This window comes from Odocoileus virginianus, chromosome 11 (assembly GCF_023699985.2).
Source record: "Odocoileus virginianus isolate 20LAN1187 ecotype Illinois chromosome 11, Ovbor_1.2, whole genome shotgun sequence".
NCBI classification, from domain to species: Eukaryota; Metazoa; Chordata; class Mammalia; order Artiodactyla; family Cervidae; genus Odocoileus; species Odocoileus virginianus.
This window is the reverse complement of record NC_069684.1, coordinates 59,381,963-59,405,559: the sequence shown is the minus strand read 5'-3', so window position 1 is coordinate 59,405,559 and position 23,597 is coordinate 59,381,963. Positions and strand designations below refer to the sequence as shown.

Here is a 23,597-nt window from a genome sequence, read left to right as displayed (position 1 = left end):
AGTGGCCGAAATATTGGAGCTTCAGCTTCAGCATCGGTCCTTCCAATGAATATTCAGGACTGATTTCCTTTAGGATTCACTGGTGGGATCTCCTCACAGTCCAAGGGACTCTCAAGAGTTTTCTCCAATACCACATTTCAAAGGCATCAGTTCTTTGGTGCTCAGTCTTCTTTATGGTCCAACTCTCACATCCATACACAACTACTGGAAAAAACATAGCTTTTACTAGACAGACCTTTGTTGGTAAAGTAATGTCTCTGCTTTTTAATATACTGTCTAGGTTTTTCATAGCTTTTCTCCCAAGGAGCAAGAGTCTTTTAGTTTCATGGCTTCAGTCACCATCCATAGTAATTCTGGAACTCAATAAAATAAAATAAAATCTGCCACTGTTTCCATTTCCCCCCATCTATTTGCCATGAAGTGATGGGACTGGATGCCATGATCCTCGTTTCTTGAATGTTGAGTTTTAAGCCAGCTTTTTCACTCTCCTCTTTCACCTTAAACAAGAAGCTGTTTATGTATCATCTGCATATCTGAGGTTGCTGATATTTCTCCCAGCAATCTTGATTCTAGCTTGTGATTCATCTAGCCTGACATTTTGCATGATGTACTCTGCATATAAGTTAAATAAGCAGGGTGACAATATACAGCCTTGACGGACTCCTTTCTCAATTTGGAACCAGTCTTTTGTTCCATGTCTGGTTCTAATTGTTGCTTCTTGACATGCATACAGATTTCTCAGGAGGCAGGTAAGGTGGTCTGGTGTTCCCATCTCTTGAAGAATTTTCCAGAGTTTGTTGTGATCCACACAGTCAAAGGCTTTAGTATAGTTAATGAAGCAGAAATAGATTTTTTTCTGGAATTCTCTTGCTTTTTCTATGACCCAATGGATGTTGGCAATTTGATCTCTGGTTCCTCTGCCTTGTCTAAATCCAGCTTGTACATTTGGAAGTTCTCAGTTCACATACTGTTGAAGCCTAGCTTGAAGGATTTTGAGCATTATCTTGCTAGCATGTGAAATGAGTACAACTGTATGGTAGTTTAAACGTTTGTTGTCATTGCACTTCTTTGAGATTAGGATGAAGTCTTGGAATGAGAAATACATATTTGATCTTTGTCTGGGTTCTGGCACAGGGCTTCTCAAATACTTACAGTTTTCTAAATAATTAGCATGACAAATGTGCCTTTTGTTATGTTAATGAAGTGACTTTTGGTTGCACTTAATTTGGGGGCTGACTGCCAGGGAAACCAACCCCTTGATTAAAGGATCAGAATTTTCAGCCTCACTCTCTGATCTTCAGAGAGGAGAGAAGGAATGGGGGTTGAATCAATCACCAATGGCCAATAACAATCAATCACGCCTACATAACGAAGCTTCCATACCCACCACCCCTGCCCCCAACATGGGGTCCAGATGGCTTCTGGGTTGTTGTGCACATGGAGATTTTGGGAGAGTGCTGCATTTGGGGCAGGGATGCCCTGGGTCCTTCCCCTAGACCTTGCCCTCTACAAGGTCTCTTCCATCAGTTGTTATTGACATATATCCTTTTATAAGAAACTAGTGATCCAGTAAGCAAAATGTTTCTCTGGGTTTTGTGAGGTGTCCTAGCAAATTGTTTGAATCCAAAGAGTGGGTTGTGGGACATTATTACAAAACTACAGCAATCAAAACAATATGGGATTGGCACAAAAAGACATGTGGATCGATGGAATTGAATAAAGAGCCCAGAAATAAATACACACACGTATGGTCAATTAACAATGGAGGCAAGAAAATACAACGGGGAAGGAGAATCTCTTCAACAGTGGTGTTGGGAAAGCTGGACAACCACACACATGTCAATGAAATTAGAACCCACCTTCATACCATGCACAAAAATATACTCAAAATGGCTTAAAGTCTTAAATACAAGGCATGCACCATCAAACTCTTAGAAAGGAACACAGACCAAACATTCTCTGACATAAATCGTACTAATGTTTTCTTAGGTCAGTCTCCCAAGGCAATAGAAATAAAAGCCAAAAATCATCAAATGGGGCTGAATCAAACTTATATACTTTTGCACAGCAAAGGAAACCATAAACCAAATAAAAAGGCAACTTATGGACTGGGAAAAAATATTTGCAAATATGTAAGCCCAACAAGGGCTTAATTTCCCGAATATATAAATGGTTCATACAACTCAGTAAAGAAAAACAAACAACCCATTTAAAAAAATGAGCCAAAGACCTAAATAGACATTTCTCCAAAGAAGACACACAGATGGCCAATAAAAACATGAAAAGATGCTCAATATTGCTAGTTATTTGATGAATGCAAATCAAAACTACAATGAGATACCACCTCACACATCAGAATGGCCAGCAGAAACAAAGTCACAAACAATAAATGCTGGCAGAGAAGGGAACTCTCCTATTCACATGGTAGGAATCTAAATTGGTACAGCCACTATGGAAAACAGTATGAAGGTTCCTCAGTAAACTAAAAATACAGTTGTCCTATGATCCAGTGATCCTACTCCTGGGCATATGTCCAGACAAAACTCTAGTTTGAAAAGATACACGCAGCCACAATATTCTTAATAGCACTATTTACGATACCCAAGATACAGAAACAACTTAAATGTCTATCAACAGATGAATGGATAAAGAAGATGTGTTGTTTTACACAGTGGAATATAAAAAAGAAGGAAAGAATGCTATCTGTAGTAACATGGAAGGACCTAGAGATTATCATACTAAGTGAGGTAAGCCAAAGTCAAAGATAAGTACTATATGATAATACCTATGGTAGACTCTAAAATGTGTCACGAATCTATCTGTGAAACAGGAACAGACTTAAGGGCATAGAGGACAGGCTTGTGGCTGCCAAAGCGCAGAGGTATGGAGGAGGTAAGGACTGGGGGTTTGGGATTAGTAGACGCAAACTACTGTATACAGGGTGGATAAACAGCTAGGTCCTACTGTACAGCAGGGGAATTATTCTCAATATCCTTTGATAATGCACAATGAAAAAAATATGAAAATGAATATACATATATGTATAACTGAAACTCTCTGCTCTTCAGCAAAATTAACACATTATAAATCAACTATATTTTAATAAAATTAAAATAAAAACAAATTCTTCATGTTTCTCCAAGGACGGCATAATCATAGCCACACATTAATACTATCTGGAGATGCATTTTCATAACATAAAGAGTTCTGCAATTTAAACCACTCAGTGAGTAGAAACTAATTGCTTAGTCCAAAGTGACACTGAATTATTTTTTAGTGTTTCAGAGAATGAAAGAATCTGCAAGCCAGTAAATACAAGTGTCCCTCCATATCCAAGGGGAATTGGCTCCAGGAACCGCCTCCTCCATGGATACCAAAATCCAAGAAAGCTCAGATCTTATGGTCAGCCCTGTGTGGGTGTCAGTGTGGAACTCAAAGGTATGCAGGGCTGACTCCTGCACTTAAACTAGCTGGACTAAACTCATGCTTTGTGGTCTTGAAAATGACAATTAAAAATTTGTTACCATTTGTTAAATTCGTTAAAGAATTTAAAAACTGAAGGAGTGGGTCATTGGAACCTCCAATCTGTAGCCAGCAGCCACAACATGGACTTGTCTGAAGTTGGCAGGGAGGGGACACAGAGCAGGCAAGAGTCTCGTAGGACTGAGACTCTAGTGGGACCTGAGGCTATTTCTGGGTAGATAGCAACAGAATGGAATTGAACTGAAAGACACCCAGCTGGTGTCAGAGAATTTTGTTCTTGTGTAGAAAACCTCCCCTACACACTGGAATTGGTGATCAGAATTTCAGCTACACGCAGTGGCCACCAGCTCACACAGAGTCTAGTGCAAACTGGGGGAGGATGTCGCATGGGACAGATGGGTTTTGGCACACAGTTTGTGGAGCAGACTGGTGCCTGGGAGAGATTAGAAATTGCAGCCTTTCCTGGCCCAGGCAAACACAGCCCCACTCTGGAGCGCACCGGGGGATCAGTCTCCTTTACACCTTCAATTAGTGCTCTGTCAGCAATGCCCCGGGTCACCCTCTGTGTTACCTTTAGCCCCTGAATCTTTGCCCGACCTCTGTCTTGGCAAGGGGTGGTCTGGAGCCACAAAGAGCCATCCATCCGCCCTGGTGCACGGTGTTACAGCCAAGGACAGACCCAGCACTGCTACCATGTAAATTCCTCTCCATCTTCCCTTTTATCTCTAATCTTCCAAGCTGCACAGTAACATAACCTATAAATTCTGCAGCTGATTTCAACATACAACTCTACTCTGCCATGCCCTGACATAACTATAGAGCAGACATATTCACCCTCAGGGCACATTAGAATAACTTTTGGAGTTAGAGAAGGAATACCAATCCCCAAGTCCCATCCAAGGCCAATGAAATCAGAATTTCTGGGATAAGGCCCAGGCATTGGTATTTTTCAGTTTCCCAGATGTGCTATAACAGAACATTATGGACTGGGTGGCCTAGAGACAACACTAATTTATTTCTTAAATCCTAGAGGTTGGGAAGTCCAATATCAAGGTGCCAACAGATTGAATGTGTGATGGGGGCACACTTCCTGGTCCCCACGTGGTGGAAGGGACAGGGGAGCTCCCTGGGGTCTCTTTTATAAGGGCATTAATCCCAGTCGTGAAGCTGCACCCTCACGACCTAATTACCTCTCAAAGCCCTTCCCCCCAGATACCATCACATTTGGGACTAGGGTTTCAACATATGAATCTGGGGGGGACACACCAAGATTCTGTCTCTAGCATCAGGTGATTTTATTGTGCAACCGAGGGTCTTCCTTGGTGGTCCAATGGCTAAGACTCCATTCTCCCAAAGTAGGGGGCCCAGGTTTGATCCCTGGTTGGGGAACTAGATCCCACAGGCTGCCACTAAAGATCCCACATGCCTTAACGAAGATGGAAGATTCTGAGTGTCACAACTAAGATCCAGCACAGCCAAATAAACAAATAAAAAATATATACCTAATGAGCAGCCAAAGCTGAGAATGCTGTTCAAGGGTTAGCCTCCCTTGGCCCCACATTTAGCCAGACTGAACTGTTCTTTGTTACTATGGTTTTGAAAATCTTTCCTTCTAAATAAAAACAAATGTTCTAGTCCACTGGGAGAGAAGTGAGGCTGCCTTTAGAAACATACCACGTGGGTTTCCCCGGGTGGGTAGACATTCAATGGAGACATTCGTTTTGGAAGAGGCACTAGGGGAGGCCTCTCTCTGATATATGGTTCTTTGTGGATTTTCCTCTGTAGTATCAGGGACAGGAAAATGGCCAACAAGATCAAGCCCAGCACTGCCATTAACACTATGAACCACAGCTCGCTGTAGAACTCCCTGCTTTTGCTTCCTGATCCTTTCTTTTCTCCAGGAGTTGTCAGCACCAAGCCTGCAAAAGTCAAGGACAGAAAAGGGAAATGTTATTTCAAAAGGCAAGTTTGTGACTTCTTGCTCTGTTGTTTGATAATAAATTAGACAAGAATTTATAGTGTTTGGGCACACTAGTACTCAGGCTGGGGAAATGGTACAGTGGGTCGGCGGTGTGTAAGGAGACCCTGACAATCCTCAGGAGACCCTGCTAACACTTCTCGGGTTGGAAATTGCATCTGCCTTGGCACGTTCCCTGGAAATACAGTTGGAGGTAGGATGAGATTTTCAAGAGGGTTATCAAAGTAACCTTCTGTGGGGCTGCAAAGAATTGGACACAACTGAGCACATCTGCATGCACGCAAAGTAACCTATGTGCCCTGGAAGGAAAGTCCTTTCTGGGCTCGTGTGAGGGGCTGGAACCAAGACGAATATTGCTACAGACACCTCATCACAGAACACACATAGCTGTGTGAATCCAGAGTTCCCTCACTTCCTGTAACTGCCCTGTTCCCGTGAAGTTCTGTGCAAATCAGATATTGAGACAGCAGATCCCATTTTCTGTTGGGTTGTTAATAGCCTGCACTCATTAACATATAGTTTCTTTACTTCTTGTGCTCTGGCCCCTCGGTTAAGCAGCAAGGGCTCTGCAAGTCTTCATTAAAATGCCCTGGGAGAACCAGAATGGGCCAGGCAGATAGGAAAGGCTTCCAGGTCCACTACAGGGCAGGGTAAGGTGATAGAATCCTGCCATCAGCCTGGTTATCTGAGCAGGAGAGTCTAGAGATCATCTCAAGCCTAGCCCCTTGCGAGGGCCAGCTTAGAGGCCTCTGGATCCGTGCCAGCTGCCATTAGACTGGCATGAAGCAGAGGGCAGGGAGCTGCTTTTCTAAAGCCAAGGCTCATGGCACAAACTGTGGAAAATTCTCAAAGAGATGGGAATACCAGACCACCTTGCCTGCCTCGTGAGAAACCTGTACGCAGGTCAAGAAGCAACAATTAGAACTGGACTTGGAACAATGCTCTGGTTCAAAATTGGGAAAGGAGCATGTCAAGGCTGTGTATTGTCACTCTGCTTATTTAACTTATATGCAGAGTACATCATGCGAAATGCTGGGCTGGATGAAACTCAAGCTGAAATCAAGATTGCCGGAGGAATATCAATAACCTCAAATATGCAGATGACGCCACCCTAATGGCAGAAAGCGAAGAGAAACTAAAGAGCCTCTTGATGAAGGTGAAAGAAGAGAATGAAAAAGCTGGCTTAAAAATCAACACTGAAGAAATGAAGATCCAGTCCCATCTCTTCATGGCAAGTAGATGGGGAAAAAATAGAAACAGTGACAGACTTTATTTTCTTGGGCTCCAAAATTATTGCAGATGGTACTGAAGCCATGAAATTAAAAGACACTTGCTCCTTGGAAGAAAATCAATGACCAACCTAGACAGCGTATTAAAAAGCAGAGATATCACTTTGTCGACAAAGGTCCATATAGTCCAAGCTATAGCTTTTCCAGTAGTCATGTACAGATGTGAGAGTTGGACCACAGAGAAGGCAGAGTGCCAAAGAATTGATGCTTTTGAACTGTGGTGTTGGAGAAGACTCTTGAGAGTCCTTTGGACTGCAAGGAGATCCAATCAGTCCATCCTAAAGGAAGCCCTGAATATTCATTGGAAGGACTGATTCTGAAGCTGAAGCTTCAATACTTTGGCCACCTTATGCGAAGAGCCAACTCATTGGAAAAGACCCTGATCCTGGGAAAGATTGAAGGCAGGAGGAAAAGGGGACGACAGAGGATGAGATGGTCGGATGGCATCACTGACTCAATGGACATGAGTTTGGGTAAACTCCAGGAGTTGGTCATGGACAGGGAGGCCTGGTGTGCTGCAGTTCATGGGGTCGCAAAGAGTTGGACACGACTGAGTGACTAAACTGAATGAGCTTGCAGGGGGCATTCTTGGATAAGTCCCCATGTCGCTCAGCTCTTAATCTCTCCACTTGTGGAAACACTGGGGTTCCTAAAAGAAAAGAAGACCGAATGAGGTCTGCTCTGTCCCACAGCTGCTATTATGTAAGATGAAATACACTATGCATTAGGTGTTACAAGAGATTTTACATGGCATCCATATATGTAATGTCTCGGAACAGAATAGTACTTCATTATTTTTATAGATTGAAGTTATCTTTAATAACAATATGTATGTACACTTGTGTTTCAGAATTTTTGGATTTTTTTTTAAAGGAAACTAAATAAGCATACAAAGTAGATAGAACATTACTTACTGGAATTTAAAATAGGGTAGTAAGTCTCAATTCTACTTTAATGGAAAATATTTGGCATTTCTCTAACTTGCCCTTTGAAATTGTAAATTATTTTATGTTAGATGCAAAGATTATGGGGAAAACTCAATTTAAAAGCTGCTCTATAAAAATTGCAATTTCACCACTTCAACTAAATTACTTGGTATTAACAGTCAATCATAATCTCTTACAGAGGATACAAGACAGAAATTTCCCAAATTCATCATTTTAGTCTTTGAATCTGGAATATTATTGTTATGATCCACACAAATTGGCATTAGAGTATTTTCTCTTTCCTCTGACTTCCTCTATAAATTCACTTTTTTTGGTAAACAAATTCATAGGGCTCTTTATTGACAGAATTTGTGATTAGGAGAGAAGTTTTGTCATATCTCTCTGCATCTACAATTCAATGATTTGGCATTTTAAGAGCATACCCTAACCCCTTGCCTAATGTAAGTTTCATGAGGATTTAAAAACAAATTCTTACAACACTTAACACAATTTCTTCCATATAGTTTATGCTACGATGTGTATACTTATATATATATACACACACACATATATGCATAAACACACAAGTATGTACAAATAAACATGCATGTTTCTTTAGGAAAATGAGTAAATGCTACACTAAATATAATTTGAGTTAAATATTTACCAAATCCAGTGGAAGTATCATATTGGATCAAAGGCGTCTTAACACTTCCTTCTTCTGTAGTGCAGATGACCTGGAAAAAGAAAGCTAAACAAGAGGCAGATGACTTAGTTATTCAACATCAGTAAATAGTGGGCGCAGTTTCAGCAAAGCAATGTATTAGAACATGAAACAGTCTAAAATCAGGATTCCACAGCAAGTTTTGAGGTTTTATCTACTATGTAAACTTTAATTTCGAAGTTAAAACTATCAAGAAAACCAGCTATTATTAATGTAGTAGTAGCATATATATAAGTAACAGAACTAAAGAAGTTCAGAGGTTATCTAGCAAAGGAAAATAATTATCAGAGGAGTAAAGGATAATATTGGGTTGGCCCAGAAGTTCATTTGGCTGTTATGGAAAAACCAAACAAACTTTTGGGCCAACCCAATACATACAGTGTATCTTGTTCTGCATATGATCTGAACCTGTTTCTTTAAAACTCACAGGTGTTCCTTCACTAGGTGACCTAGAGTTTCTTACTAAGCAGGAGAGCTAGAAAGGGATCCTGGAAATCAAATGGCCTAAATACTTCTTACAGTACTCAGGACCCCGTGGGAAGTGAGTCTTGTAAGGTCACACAGATGGTTAAAAGCCAGGCAAGGGGCAGAACATGAATCTCCCAACCGGAGGCCATCTCCCTATCACAACAAGCTGCCCAGGTGACCAAGAACTGTGACCATGAAAATGTGTAGCTGAATTGTTGTTAAAATGTTATCGATTAGTTTCGAGTGCTATAAAGGCAATGCTGGAGCTCACTGTTTACCTGCACCTTTTAGTCAAAATAAATAGTACATATTTTCAAGGAAATTTAAAAAAAAAACACCAAAAAACAAAAAAACCACCACTAATTAATTCATTGTATAAATCCAGATTGTTCAAAATGACCTCTCATCTATTGCTCCCATGGCTATGTTGATCCTCAGAAAATAGTATCTTGTAAAGCATTTTCTTATTTCAATTTAAAAACATGGCAAACAGAAGCAGCACATGTAATTAAATAGGGCGAAGGAATTTGGTGTTAGAGGGAAGAGGGTTGTTATTTCAAGAACAGATAGGGAGGTTGGTTAAGAAAAGCCCTTACTCAGGGTCCTTAATATCTGGAGATGGCCATGGCCTAACTCTGCTGGGGGTGTCTCAAGAAAAACTCCAAAGTCCCTCAAAGTGTATTATTTCAGGATACCCATTGCTCACGGCATCAGTGATTCAAGAAGATGTGAGTGTCAGCAAGCTCCGGGCGATAGTGAAGGTCAGGGAAGCCTGGCGCGCTGCAGTCCATGGTGACCCAGAGGCGGACACAACTCAGCAACTGAATAGCAACACCATGGCTAGTGAGCGCTGTTTCCCGGGCACACACAGCCTGCCCTCTGCCTCGCTCCTGGGGACCCTCGGGTGAGCGGGAGCAGTGCTCCGAGGACGGCATCACAAACGCAGTGCACCAGGAGGTCACTCATTGACACAGAGCCGTCATTTTCCCATAAGTGGTCACTAAACCCAGGCCGTGTTAATGCTGAACGTCTGCGGGTCACCTTTTCAGATCGAGCATCTTGCAAAGCTGGGAAACCCGGCTCCTTGCGCACTGCGAAACGGGGCAGGAGACTCACTTTTGTCCGCGGTCCTCGGGATGTAGAGGGTGGTGTCGAGGCCACTATAGAGGCGCTGTCCTGCGTCGGTCAGGACGAACTCCTTCAGCCGCCCGTTCAGCAGGAAGGAGTCGGTCCAGTTCACACACACCACGGACAGGTTGCTGTCCACCGAGAACGGGGCGCGGTACTGCGGCACTGTGGGAGAGGGGTGTCGGTTCCAAAGAGCTGGCGGAAGGAGCCGTGCTCTAACAATAGCTGAGAGTAGGCTCTAAGTTCTAAAAATGGGGGGGTGTATGTGTGGTGTGTGTGTGTGTGTGCATGCTTTTTGTTTTCAAATATGAGCACACATTTAAAATTTTGCCCTTGCTAGAACGCTTCCTATTTACCTTATAGCTTAAAGGAAAAACCTGGCATTGGGGGGTGAAAAGAAAATCACGGAAACATGTGTGAAATGCTTTCTCAGCAATGTTGCACCTGCTTTCCAAAAAAAAAAAAAAAAGATCAATGAAGAGTGGTGTTTTATGCAATACAACTATTAACATACAATGGTTCTGCTCATCAGCATAGCCCCAGAGCTCACATTTTGTTACATTTTCCTTCTTTTAACAGGTAAAGTATCCTTAACACTATTAACTCCAGCGGATAGCTATTTTTCATATCAAATCGATATTTATTACTACAAAGCCCTAAGGACTAGATGAAGTTAATATATATTTTTTTCTCCCAACCAAACTGCTTAGATGGTGAATTACGTTCTTTTGGCACCCATTTATTTTTAAAGCTTTTTCTTGAACCGTTAGTTTGTTTTCTAAGATAGTTAAAAAGCCTTGCAAATAGCAATTCGAGAATAATAATTCATTGCCCTGACTAATCAATCAATAGCACAGTACATTAGTATATAATCAAGCTCAGGTCTCGTAAGTATTATATCAGATAGAGAAGTGACTTTGTGTGCATTTAGCAGGAATGCTCCCTTTTCATTTTTCAGTTCCTTACTAAAATAAAGGAAGAACAAGCCTTAACAGAGGCTCATCTTTTAAATGAATCATTTTGATAGCAACAAATGAAGGGATAACATATCATCTTGTCAAGTTAGAAGAGATTTATTTCATGAGATCTCATTTGCTCCAAAATAATCAATACATTTGTAACAACACTAAGATCCAGCTATATATGAAATTGGCTTTTAGGAAAAAAGTGAGTGGTAGAAATAAATTGGGTATCCTTTTTTCTTTTAAAATCAAATCCATGTGTTGCTGATGTGGGGAAATATAACAAAATAAGGAATCATTATGCTATTGTGATCATAGATTAAACTAGGAAGACAAATTTGGTTCTCATCTTTCAAAATAAGATGAGAGGAAAATGCTTACATAAACAGAGGAAAATATTTCTGCAAATACTGAAACAAGAAGTATCAAGCCATTTTTCAATATTGTTTTTCTTTTAACACAAATTGAGCCTAATATCACAATGAAACATACTATTGTATTTGCTGTGGTTTCACTCTTTCATTTAATTTCTGTAGATTTCCACTTCTCCCCTATATTGTAACAGTATAGATAAACAGAAGGCTTTAAATAGTATTAAAATAGAAAGATAGGGGTGTTATTTGCTTTGTAGAATGTGGAGATCTTTCTGAAGAAAAAAAAGAATGATCAAACTATCAAAATAATCAGGAATAATGGATTTGGAGATTGAGAAAATGATAACTACTATGTCAGTAAAGTAGTACAATGCACGTACAATAGAGTGCTTGATGTACTTTTTTTCAGTTACTCCTTAAAACAATCTTGTAAGAATTAGCTCCTAATTTTTCAGAGGAAGGGGCTAAGTTTCAGAGAGATTAAATAACTTGCTTAATGTCAACAGCTGGTAGGGGACCAAGGATCTTAACCCAGGCTTGCTTAACTCCAAAGGCTATGTTATTTTGTTATAATCAATATGCATTTATTTAAAGGAGCACTATTTACTAATTCACTTTATGAGGGCACTCCAGTTCTGAGCTGGTTCATCCTGATTGTTAAATATTCAGGAATTTTGTGAGTTGGTTATTGAACCCAGCCACTATTAAAAATTAAATCATGTAAACCTAAATATATTAAAACAAAGGTAATAAATATTAAAACTTTGCATTTTAATATCTGTGCTCTTCAGGCTGTTTACATCTATTGTCTCTGGAGGGTAGAAATATTGTATAATAGTACACGATCTCTTCCCAACTCTGTGTTCAGGGTTGTCTTGTTGGCTACTTAAAATCAGTCAACTGGGAGTATTTACACTGTGGAAATTGGCAAGCACTTCAAGTCATGACATTTTTCTCTCAAGGAGGCCAGGTGTTAAACATTTGTACTTTACCTCTGCTCTCCCACTGAAGGTGTAATTTAGGAAGAGGTGGCAGAATATGCTGCTAACACGTTTCCAGGCGCTTTACTGAGTGTACATGAGATTACATTTATATAAAACTGCAAATGCCATCTTCAAAGCATCTTGTGGTTTGTATTCTCTGATCCACATTTTCTCTCTACTAGTTTGTATAATGAGTTAAAAGGAACATAAATAGTATTTAAACCCCATATGATAGCCAGTCATTTGTCACATTTTTTCCATGTCTGTGGATTCAGTAAGCAGATTTAGGGAACCCTTTCTCCTTTGGTACTAATGCAACCTTTAGCCACTTCTCCAACATCAAGGAAGTTCTGATGCCTTCACTCATTCCATAAACAACACATTCTGGGTATCTAAGACCCTCTGCCCAGTGCTAGAGATACAGTGGAGAGAATGAGGCCAAAGGAGGCACAGATTTAAGGGAGAAGATATAAGCTCTGTCGGGGAGTCTTCCAAACTCAAGCTGGTTTTGAGAAGCTCAAAGAGAGGTGAGGAAACTGGGTATGGGGGTCTGGGTTTCAAGCTGAGGGCCTGGGGAGAAGGGGACCATTTGGGAATCAGCCTTTGCAACAGAAGCCTTGGAAGAGATGAACTCATCTGAAGAGGGAAGAGGTGAGGCAGGAGAAGAAGAAGGAAAAAAGAGGGAAGCGGGAGGAAGGGGAAAGTGTGGGCAGAGAAAGTTTGGGGTTGAAGCTTAAACTTGATTGGTGGGAGATGAACCAAGTTGACTCAAATGGAACAGGGACTTCCCTGGTGGTTAAGAAGGTACGTGCATGCTCAGTGACTCAGTTGTGTCCGACTCTTGGTGACCCCATGGCCTGTAGACAACCAGGATTCTCTGTCCAGGGGACTTTTCAGGCCAGAATACTGGAGTGCCATTATTGCCATTTCCTCCTCCAGGGGATCTTCCTGACCCAGGGGATCCAAGCCACTTTTCCTGTGTCTCCTGCACTGGCAGGTGGATTCTTTACCACTGAATCTGCCTTGCAATAGAGGGGATATGGGTTCAATTCCTGGTCAGGGAATGATTCCATATGCTGCAGAGAAACTAAGCCCGCACAGAGCCCATGCCCCACAACTAGAGAGCCTGTGCCCTGCAAGGAAAGATCACAAATGAGGCAGTGAAGATCTTGATTGCCACAAAAGACCTGATGCAGCCAAATAAATAAATAAAAAATAAAATAAATAAAATCAAGGAGGAAAACTGGGAGTGATTTGCCGTGTAAAGTATGGAGAACCATTTTTTAACCAAGGATTGAGGGTTCAATCTCACTGAATGTTCCCAAGAAGTCAATGTGATTACTGGTGAAAAATGCCCAGTGGATTATCAGTGTGGAGTTCAAGGGCAAATTTAGGAAGAGGTTTTCATGCAGGGACGATGTGGAAATCAGTTGGGAGGAAGCTAAATAAGATGTGGGAAGAAAGAAAATGGGAAAGCACTTGAAGACCATTCTTTAGAAGAGTCGTGCTCTGGGGCGAGGAGCCTGGGCAGGAATCGAAAAGGAAATGGAGTCTGTTTGCTTTAAAATTAGAAGGGTAGAAGCAACAGTGATGTATTGAAGATTAGGGATAAAGAAATGTTGACCAGTAGTGATGGAAGTGATGGTCAAAACACAAGAGGAGGGTCTATTTCAGATGGAAGGACCACCCCTTCCTGCCGTGTCCCTGATGGGGATCATGGAGAGGCAGGGCATGTGGCTGTCTGGAGTGGGAAGGAAGCCAATTACTAGTTGATGACTTTTCCTTTCCTGGTGAATTATGAGGAAGGAGGTCTGCAGGTGGGTGAGGTGGGTGAGGATGGTGAGGGCATGTGGGAACATGGTGAGGAGCAGTGAGGGGTTGGAGGAGGGTGGAGAAGGTCTGAAATCTCTATTACAGAGAGTAGGGGCCTGGTTGACCAGGTTAATACAGCAGTACCGAGGGTACTGCTGGGCTGAGTGATCCTAAACTTAGAGAAACACTTCCACTTTCTAAGTGTGGAAGGTTGAGGGACTGAAATGCTGACTTTAGCTCCTCACAGAGCCCCAGGAGCCTCAGTTCAGATTCTAATTGATGTGAACAGCATCCTAGAACTGTAATGCAAAGTCCTTAACCCTGCCTCAGCTTTCTCATCTGTAAATCTGGTTAATAACAGTACTTAACTTCACAGGTCTGCAGTAAGGATTATTTGTAAAATGCTTGAACAGTGCCAGCAATAAGCAACTCTTTAAAAATGACCTTTTGCTAACATCCTGCTATATTGTTGCTCAGGCACATTAAGGTCTTTGTTTGAGGCACTGAATTTTCATGAATGTGTATCTCTCACTTTTAAAAATGTCAGTGTCATATGAGATTACAATCTGATACAGTGTTTCTGGAAAGCAAACTTGCAATAAGTGTTCAAAAACTTAAAATACTTAAAATATCTGATGTAGTAAATTCCATTTGCTGAAGATAAACTCCACTTAAGAAGATAATCAGACATTCACACAAAGATTTATTCAAGTTTCTCACCACATTTATAAAAGGAAAATATGAGAAACAACTGGAATGGCTCAACTAATTCACACGATGGAATATTATACAGCCATTAACCTTGGTGGCTAAGAGTTTTTAATGCCAAGGATAATGCAAATAAAATAATAGCAAGTATAAAAATCAGATATTAAATTTTCATCAGAGTATGACCTCAACCATGTAATAAAAACTGCCTAAAAAGGGATTATAGGAATACATTATGCCAAAATATTAATGGTGGTTGCCTCTGGGTGTGGTGGGATTGATGATAAGCAGGGCTGGTTTCATGGGTGTGTAACCCACGCCATTGCCCAGGGCCCCTCATGTAGAAGAATTTTAGACCTAGGCTGATGCTGTGCTGACCTTGTTTTGAAGTTCTTAATAATTTCTGAACAAGGGGTCCCATATTTTTCTTTTCCAGTGGACCCCACAAAGTACATAGCTGGTTCTGATTATAAGTACCTCTTAATACTTTTTGTATTTGCCAGTTTTAAACAGTAGACATATAAACCTTATCAATTCTGAAAAGGAGTTATTTTATAGAAATATAAGGACACAATGAATTAGTTAATTGCCCTTTTCTGCACTCAGGAGCCCTTCTGTTCTTCCTGGAAGGGCCAGTGCTTACTGGCAATGTGAGCGATGATGTCATTTGTAAGGAAAAGGAGGGACAAACTTTTCCAAAAAGTTATCTAAAAGTAGATAAATAAGGCTTCCCTGGTGGCTCCGTGGTAAAGAATCCACCTGCCAATGCAGGGGACATGGGTTCGATCTCTGATGCAGGAAGATCCCACGGGCCGTGGAGCAACTAAGCCCCTGCACCTGCACAGCTATTGAGCCTGTGCTCCGAGCCCACACGCTGCAGTTACTGATGCCTGCATGCTGATGCCTGCGTGCTGATGCCTGCATGCTGATGCCTGCGTGCACTGAAACGAGAGAGGCCACTGCAGTGAGAAGCCTGTGCACCACAACCATACAGTACCCCCTGCTCGCTGCAACTACAGAGAAGCCCACGCAGCAATGAAGCCCCAGCACAGTCAAAATGAAACAAATAAAATTACCAAATTAGTTCATTAAAATTCTTTAAAAAAGTCATCTTCACTGTCTATTTTCATCTTACCCATGTATTAACTTCCTTTAAATTGGTTTTCATCCCATTGCTACCTGACAAATCTTCCTAAATTCATTAATTAAAAAAAAAAATTATTTGGCTTCACTGGGTCTTAGTTGTGGCACTCAGGATCTTTGGCTACGACATGTGGGATCTAGTTCCCTGACCAGGGATCAAATTTGGGCCCCCTCTTTGGAATCACGGAGTCCTAGCCACTGGAACACCAGGGAAGTCCTCCCTAAATTCCCTCTTGATCTCCATGTTATTTAAGCCAATGGGCATTTTCCCCAGATAGTTGTCTTCAGGAATGTCTCAGTAGCGTTCCCTGGAATTGAACACTCAATCCCTTTAGCGAACTGTTTTCCCCCCTCTTCAGGACAAGCCTCCCCTCTGGCTGCCCTGCCGCCTCTCCGGCACATGGTGGCAGCCATTTCTACTCACGTTCTTTCTGGGTGACGAAGCTGATCCATTCAGTGGCTGTGCTGCCCACCTCGTTGTGGGCCACCACCCTCAGCTTGTAGGTGGTGTAGGGCTGGAGACCCCCGAGGCTGGCTCTCTGCCCTGGCCCCGTGTACTTGGTCTCGGTTTGGCTGGGGGTACAGGGGGTGGCTGAATCCAGAGGGCAGGCCATGTAGAGTTGGAGCTCATAGCTGGAAGGAGAATGAACACATAAAGAGGAAACAGTCAGTGGAATTAGTCTAACTTGCTTTTAAACCTAATGATGTTTAGTGAGAAGCCATTTTGCTTTCACCGAACTACCAGCACTTTTAAACTCCCACTTGTGGGAGACGGCTGTTTCCAGAAACACTTTATTTAATGCTGTTGGAAGTGGGCAGCAGATGGAACCAGAGAACTGATAAGAGAAGTCCCATGTATACACATGTTGCCGTCCACCCTGCAGCCAGGAATCCTTGTTGGTACAGATAAGATATTTCTCTTTTTAGAGAAGAGTGATAAAACTGTTCTCCTGTCAGAAATAAAGAATATCTCTTCTCTCTACAGATTATTTTGAGTGAAATAACTTCTTTGTTCTTTCAAACAGTGGTTCATTACAACACTTTGAATTACATCAAAGGAATTCTGATTCAGCCACAGAAGTTCCTTATGTTCTAGCTGAGCCCTGCAGAGTGAAAAATTCCAGGGAACCATGAGGAGGACACATTCTTTCAACGAAGGGGAACACATTTCTTCATCTTTCTTTCATTGTTTTGGCAGCACACCGCGAATCACAAAGGACCAGGGATTAAACTCGTGCCTCCTGCAGTGGAAGTATGTTGTCTTAGCCACTGGACTGCTAGGAAAGTCCCTGCCTTCTGTTTCTTATTTTTGTTGTTCACCTTTCTGGCCTTAGCTGATTTTATCTTTAAAACACTTTGTATGGAATGTGACCACTCAATTTCTTTGTCTGTTTTGCTATAGAGTGAAGTGAAGTGTTAGTTGCTCAGTCATGTCCAACTCTTTGCAACTTCACACATTGTAGCCCACCAGGCTCCCCTGTCCACTGAATTCCCCAGGCAAGAATACTGGAGTGGGTTGCCATTCCCTTCTCCAGGGGATCTTCCCAACCCAGGGGTTGAACTCAGGTCTTCTGCATTGTAGGCTGGGTCACCAGGGAAACCCCTTTTGCTATAGGTACCTGTTCAATCAGCATGTCTTCCTGGGGAGGGCTGGGAAGCTGAAGGTCTGTGTGCATGTCTTGTTTTGGTTTATTTCTCCCTTGGGCTCTCCCACACTACCTTTGAATAACACCATTGGGGAACAGCGGTGGACTCCAGTGGAAGGAGGCTGTCCTCGAGGCCAGTGTCTGGATTTGCGGAGTGGACAATCCTGTGGGTGGAGCAGGAGGAGTTCTCAGCTCTGCTGTTGGCCCTTGGCTGCAACAATTGAAGCAAGTGCAGGCCTCCACCCCAATGGAGTAGGTCGTGAAGGGCTGCAGGCTGTGAAGAGTCTGCTGGGTGGCCAGGCCTTCAGCCAGCTGTAGAAGGAGAGAGAAGGCTAGATGAGGCCGGGTCACAAGTCACAGACAGTTGGTTCACTTTTATCACGTATCATACATTGTCTGAAAACTGTGTGTTGCTAGTTACTCTGGGAGATGCATCCTAGCATCCAGCACAGTATTTACCCTCAGAAATGACCAACCCAGCGGGAGAGGCATGGCTTACACATGCCAAAAAATGCAATAGGATAACAGTTAGATAGAAGTTTGAGGCCACAGGATAGGAATCACAAGGCACAGTGTTGTCTATTACCATAGATACTAGAAAATGGCATAAAGCTCACAAAATACTGACCAAGTTCTGTGACCCTCAGAATGATGCCTTTTTGAAAAAAATCTATATTTGAATTATATTTCAAACTCAATATTTTCTAAGGTTCATATTCTGCCATTGCTCCTTGTGTGGATCAATAATTTGGGTATCAAAACTCCCCTCAAATTCTAAAGTTGAGTATTATGAGCTTGAAATATATTTTATGTATCAGTCAGTTCAGTTCAGTCGCTCAGTTGTATCCAACTCTTTGTGACCCCATGGACTGCAGCACACCAGGCTTCCCTGTTCATCACCAATTCCCAGAGCTTATTCAAACTCATGTCCATCAAGTTGGTGATGCCATCCAACCATCTCATCCTCTGTCATCCCCTTCTCCTCCCTCCTTCAATCTTTCCCAGCATCAGGGTCTTTTCCAGTGAGTCAGTTCTTTGCACAAGGTGGCCAAAGTACTGGAGCTTCAGCTTCAGCATCAGTCTTTTCAATGAATTTTCAGGACTGCATTCCTTTAGGATGGACTGGCTGGATCTCCTTGCAGCCCAAGGGACTCTCAAGAGTCTTCTCCAAAACCACAGCTCAAAAGCATCAATTCTTCTTCACTCAGCTTTCTTTATAGTCCAACTCTCACATCCATAACATGACTACTGGAAAAACCATAGCCTTGACTAGATGGACCTTTTTGGCAAAGTAGTGTCTCTGCTTTTTAACATGCTGTCTAGGTTGGTCATAACTTTCCTTCCAAGGAGTAAATGTCTTTTAATTTCATGGCTGCAGTCACCATCTGCAGTGATTTTGGAGTCCTCCAAAATAAAGTCTCCCACTGTTTCCATTGTTTCCCCATCAATTTGTCATGAAGTAATGGGACTGGATGCCATGATCTTAGTTTTTTGAATGTTGAGTATTATGCCAACTTTTTCACTCTCCTCTTTCACCTTCATCAAGAGGCTTTTTAGTTCTTTGCTTTTTGCCATAAGGGTGGTGTCATCTGCATATCTGAGGTTATTGATATCTCTTCCTACAATCTGGATTCCAGCTTGTGCTTCATTCAGTCTGGCATTTCACATGATGTACTCTGCATAGAAGTTAAATAAGCAGGGTGACAATATACAGCAATGACATACTGCTTTCCCAATTTGGAACCAGTCTGTTGTTCCATGTCCAGTTCTAACTGTTGCTTCTTGACCTGCATATAGATTTCTTAGGAGGCAGGTCAGGTGATCTGGTATTCCCGTCTCTTTAAGAATTTTCCACAGTTTGTTGTGATCCACACAGTCAAAGGCTTTGGCATAGTCAATAAAGCAGAAGTAGATATTTCTCTGGAACTCTCTTGCTCTTTTGATATATTTATATATATTTAAGAGTTTGAAAGTCCATGTGTTTCTCTAAGGGTGTTGTTCTATATGAAATATAGTTTTTTCCTCAGTTACCTTTGTTGCATTATAAACTTTTTAGTTTATCTGGAGCAAATGTTTTTTACCTTATTGTGGTTTTATTAAGTGCTCTTTAGAACAGAAGAGCTCAGAAACTGGAAACTCATTTTCAGATTGACATAAGCAACATTTAATTAAGAAGAGCTACCTCTTATTTAGAAAAATATATACAAAGCACTCCAAATATAAATTATTTTAGTTTATTAATATTATCATTTTATAAGCATGGATAATCAAGGGTTGATTGTATTTACATCATCTATATTTATTGAATCGGAAGCCTTGTAGAAAATATGCTAATATTTCTTTAACATTCAATACGAGACTTCCTTGCATGTGAGTGATCTTTTGAAATTGTGTTTCCATACCTGGCACGCTGGCCTCAAAGGATTTCTCCACACTTGCCAAAATTGTTCCCTCAATCAGTCTAAATAATTTATCATGTAATACTGGGATGTGCACAATTTCTCTCTGAGGTCTGTGTGAACAAAGTATTATAATCTATACTTATTCATGAGAAATGTGAGAGTGACACCAGCTGTCCTGCAGAGAAAAGAGACTTCATCTTCAGGATGGTAGTCTCTTGGTTTAAATAATGCAGGAACCAGACTAGTTGATTATTAGCGTCCTTTTCTGCCGGTGGCTGGGCTAAAACACAATGTGAAAGGTGATTTCCCTCCTCAGGACTGTCTTGTCTTCTCAGAGTGCCCCAAATGTGTTAATACATGAACAGTGGAGTAGGGCTGAGCTGAGCTATTCTGTTGTCTTTTCCAAAGACCTAGAACTTTCTCAAAAGACTGAGTTTTCAGTGTATTATTAGAGATTTGCTCATGCCAAAATGGGGATTCTGAGGTTTTCCTTTGCTCTGGTTTTTTTTTTTCCTTTTTCATATTAACATTTACATCACTGACAAAGACTGTTTCTTGGCCCCTTACTACAAGCCACTACTATGTTAAGTGCTTGACATGTGTATTCTAATTTAAATTCATTCAGTTAATTTGATTATCTCTAAGGTCTTAGGCTTCTTACAAGATCGGTTGAGTCTTGAATACCACCTTTAGCCCTCCTCACCCCAAGCATTTACATATCTTCTGTATGTTTCCTGATGCTATTTCTTTGCAGTGGGATCTTTGTGTCACTAAGGTCACCACAGGGCAACTGAGAACAGATGGATAAGAAAGAAGGATCAAGGCTAACAAAAAGCAAGGGCAGCAAGCTTGATTATTTAAGTAAAGCAATCAGAATACTGCTGCTCACCACTGTCTGGGCCCCGCTGGTGCTCCTGGAGAACAATCTGTAGAGAGTGACAATCCCATTGGGCTTCTGGGGGGCGCTGATGTTGACAACTGCTTGGGTGGCAGAGATCACGTGGAACTTGGGGGCCCCGAGACCTTCCGGTGGGGCAGGTCCAGTTCTACACCGCGTCCAGCTGCTGGGGGCTTTTCCTGCTGAATTCACGGCCCAGACCTCCAAAGAGAAATTGGTAAGACACATCAAAAGCAAGGTAACCTCAAGCTACAAAGAAGCTGGCAACAGAGCAATGGAACACAACAGAATGAGAGGAACTGTGATCCTGGTACTTCACAATCACAAAGCAGGGCAGGTCTTCCCTCTTTTTAGCCTTTGACCCTGTGAACACAGAAGGGCTGATTAGAACCTCGGTTTCCAAATGCAATCAGCTGATTTAAGCCTAATGAAAAGCTGCTCATCCCTGTGTGGGGCCTGGAGTGATTTTTGTCAGCTTCTGCAAACCGGATGGATCTGCAGACTCCATAAAATTCAGCAATTCTTAAACCCTGTCCTCACTCAATCTGCATGAAAATTAAATTTTCCTTTCATCAAGGAAGGAATAAACATATGGAAGGAGGTATAATCTTATTTATCAAGCACCATTTGTATAATTAAACACGAATATCCTAAAAGGTTGCCTTAGGTCATTATTTGCATGAGTAAGTAATTTGTAGAATGTCAGGTACAATAGACAGAGTAGATGGATGTGTGAGTGGATAGGGTTAAATTAGGCCCAATAATAGCCAACTACATAGTGATCAATCAGGATGATAGATCTAAATGGCAATACGAGCGGACTGTCTGCATGTTTAGGAGTAGGAGTCTTCCTTAGTAAGCTTTCGTGTTGGGCAAGTCTAACTTCAGGAAAATTTTTCTGCATTTGGTGTCTTTGTGTGTGTGTGTGTATACACACACATATATACACATACATGAGTATTATAATTTTCATATAATATATGTGATATATAATTGTCTATTTATAACATATAAATGTTATATGTATTTAATTATATATATATTTGTTTTGAGCTTTTAAAAGCATGTCTTGAAAACTTGATTCTATAGTACACATGCTCTAGGTGTGTGAAGTTAAAAGAGCATGTGGAATGTTCAAATGCAAGATACTTAGGAAACACTGTAGGAGAATACTTTGCAGTGAGAGTTTAGTTTTCATTATTATTTTGCTTTCACATCATTAATATCTTTAAGAGAATTTAATGAATATCAGAGAGCTTTCAGCAGATAGGCTAACCCCTATCAGTGTTTCTGTACTTTTTTTTTTTTTTTTGCAGATTTCTCTAAAAGTAACATTTCTGATGTTGAATTGCTCTTGAAATATGGTCAAGAGCAAATCTCCAGTCTGTTGCTGATAGGATTACCAGAAGCCCTGTTTTTCACCCCTAGTTTTATTAAGAAATAATTGATATACATCCCCATTTTAAAAAGAGGTAACTAACCTACTTACTAAGTAGAACCTGCTCGTTGCAGTGCTCTGATCCATTGCTCCCATCGTGTGCATAATAATCACTCACATTTGTATAGATTTTATATTTTACAAGACACTTTAATAAATTTTCACTGACTAGGTCCTCACAAACACAACTTTGTAAGGTGACTGGAGAATATATTATTGGCCCCTTTTACAGATGAGGAAATCAAGCCTCTGAAATGTGACTCTCTTGTTCAAGGTGACAGAAGTCACAAGACCTGAAACTAGAATTCTACTCTCCAGGAAATTTTATTGCTCTTTCCAGTAAACTGTGCTTTTGATTCTGCATGTCATCCATACAAATAAATAAGATACTCTGGATTATGAATATTAAATGACTTGTCTATAGACAATTACCTGCAATTCTGGTTTAGGTAAAATCTCAGCTTGCAAGGGTAAACAGACATACCCAGGTTGCCTTGAATGATGACGGTTTGTTTTGATAGACCCTGGGAAGTAAGGAGCAGAAAACTATCTTAGCAATGTGAGAGCCAGGTTCGGTGGAAACCAGGGTCCAGGGCAGAAGACAACAGCTGCTCTTACCACCCCTCTGGATGGCCATGGTCAGTCTTACAACAGGGAGAGTAGCTATAGGAAATAATTGATGAGAAGGTCAGACTGCAAGGCTGATGAGAAAGAGCCTCTGACTTCAGTCTGCTCCAGACTAACCTCTTTTACTGAGAATTTCTTTCTGGAGGGTAGGAAAGCATTTTTGATTACACAATAAGTGACAAAGTTTGAAAAGAAAATAAATATTCTTGAGAAAGGGATGCAAAATAAGGCGAACATACTGATATCAAACTCTTTGCCAAGTGTGTAAGGCTTTGGTTGGTAATTTGAGTGCATACAGGATTTTAGTAGGGCCACAAAGGCTGGAGAGGAACACAAGGAGGAAAGTGCAGCTGGGTTTGGCAAAATGAAAACTCAGCAAGCTGCCAATTAATTCATGATCAGTCACTCAGTCATGTCCAACTCCGGAGACCCCATGGACTGTAGCCCACCAGGCACTTCTGTCCAGGAGTTTTTCCAGGCAAGAATACTGGAGTGAGTTGCCATATCCTCCTCCACGGGATCTTCCTGACCCAGGGATCAAACCAGCATCTCCCGTGTCTCCTGCACGGCAGGCAGATTAACTACTGAGCACCAAATCTATCAAGGCT

The 23,597-nt window shown here is 41.4% G+C and overlaps 1 protein-coding gene across 1 annotated transcript in view; it reads right to left on the bottom strand.

Moving 5' to 3' along the window:
* Positions 1-23,597, bottom strand: part of USH2A (usherin) — a 903,825-nt gene that overhangs the window by 36,949 nt on the left and 843,279 nt on the right. The window contains exons 64-69 of the mRNA XM_070474523.1: positions 20,916-21,125; positions 17,698-17,936; positions 16,403-16,611; positions 9,985-10,161; positions 8,344-8,427; positions 5,158-5,402 (exon numbers count right to left, since the gene is read on the bottom strand). Coding sequence (XP_070330624.1) covers positions 5,158-5,402; positions 8,344-8,427; positions 9,985-10,161; positions 16,403-16,611; positions 17,698-17,936; positions 20,916-21,125 — 1,164 coding nt within the window. The remainder of the gene's footprint in view (positions 1-5,157; positions 5,403-8,343; positions 8,428-9,984; positions 10,162-16,402; positions 16,612-17,697; positions 17,937-20,915; positions 21,126-23,597) is intronic.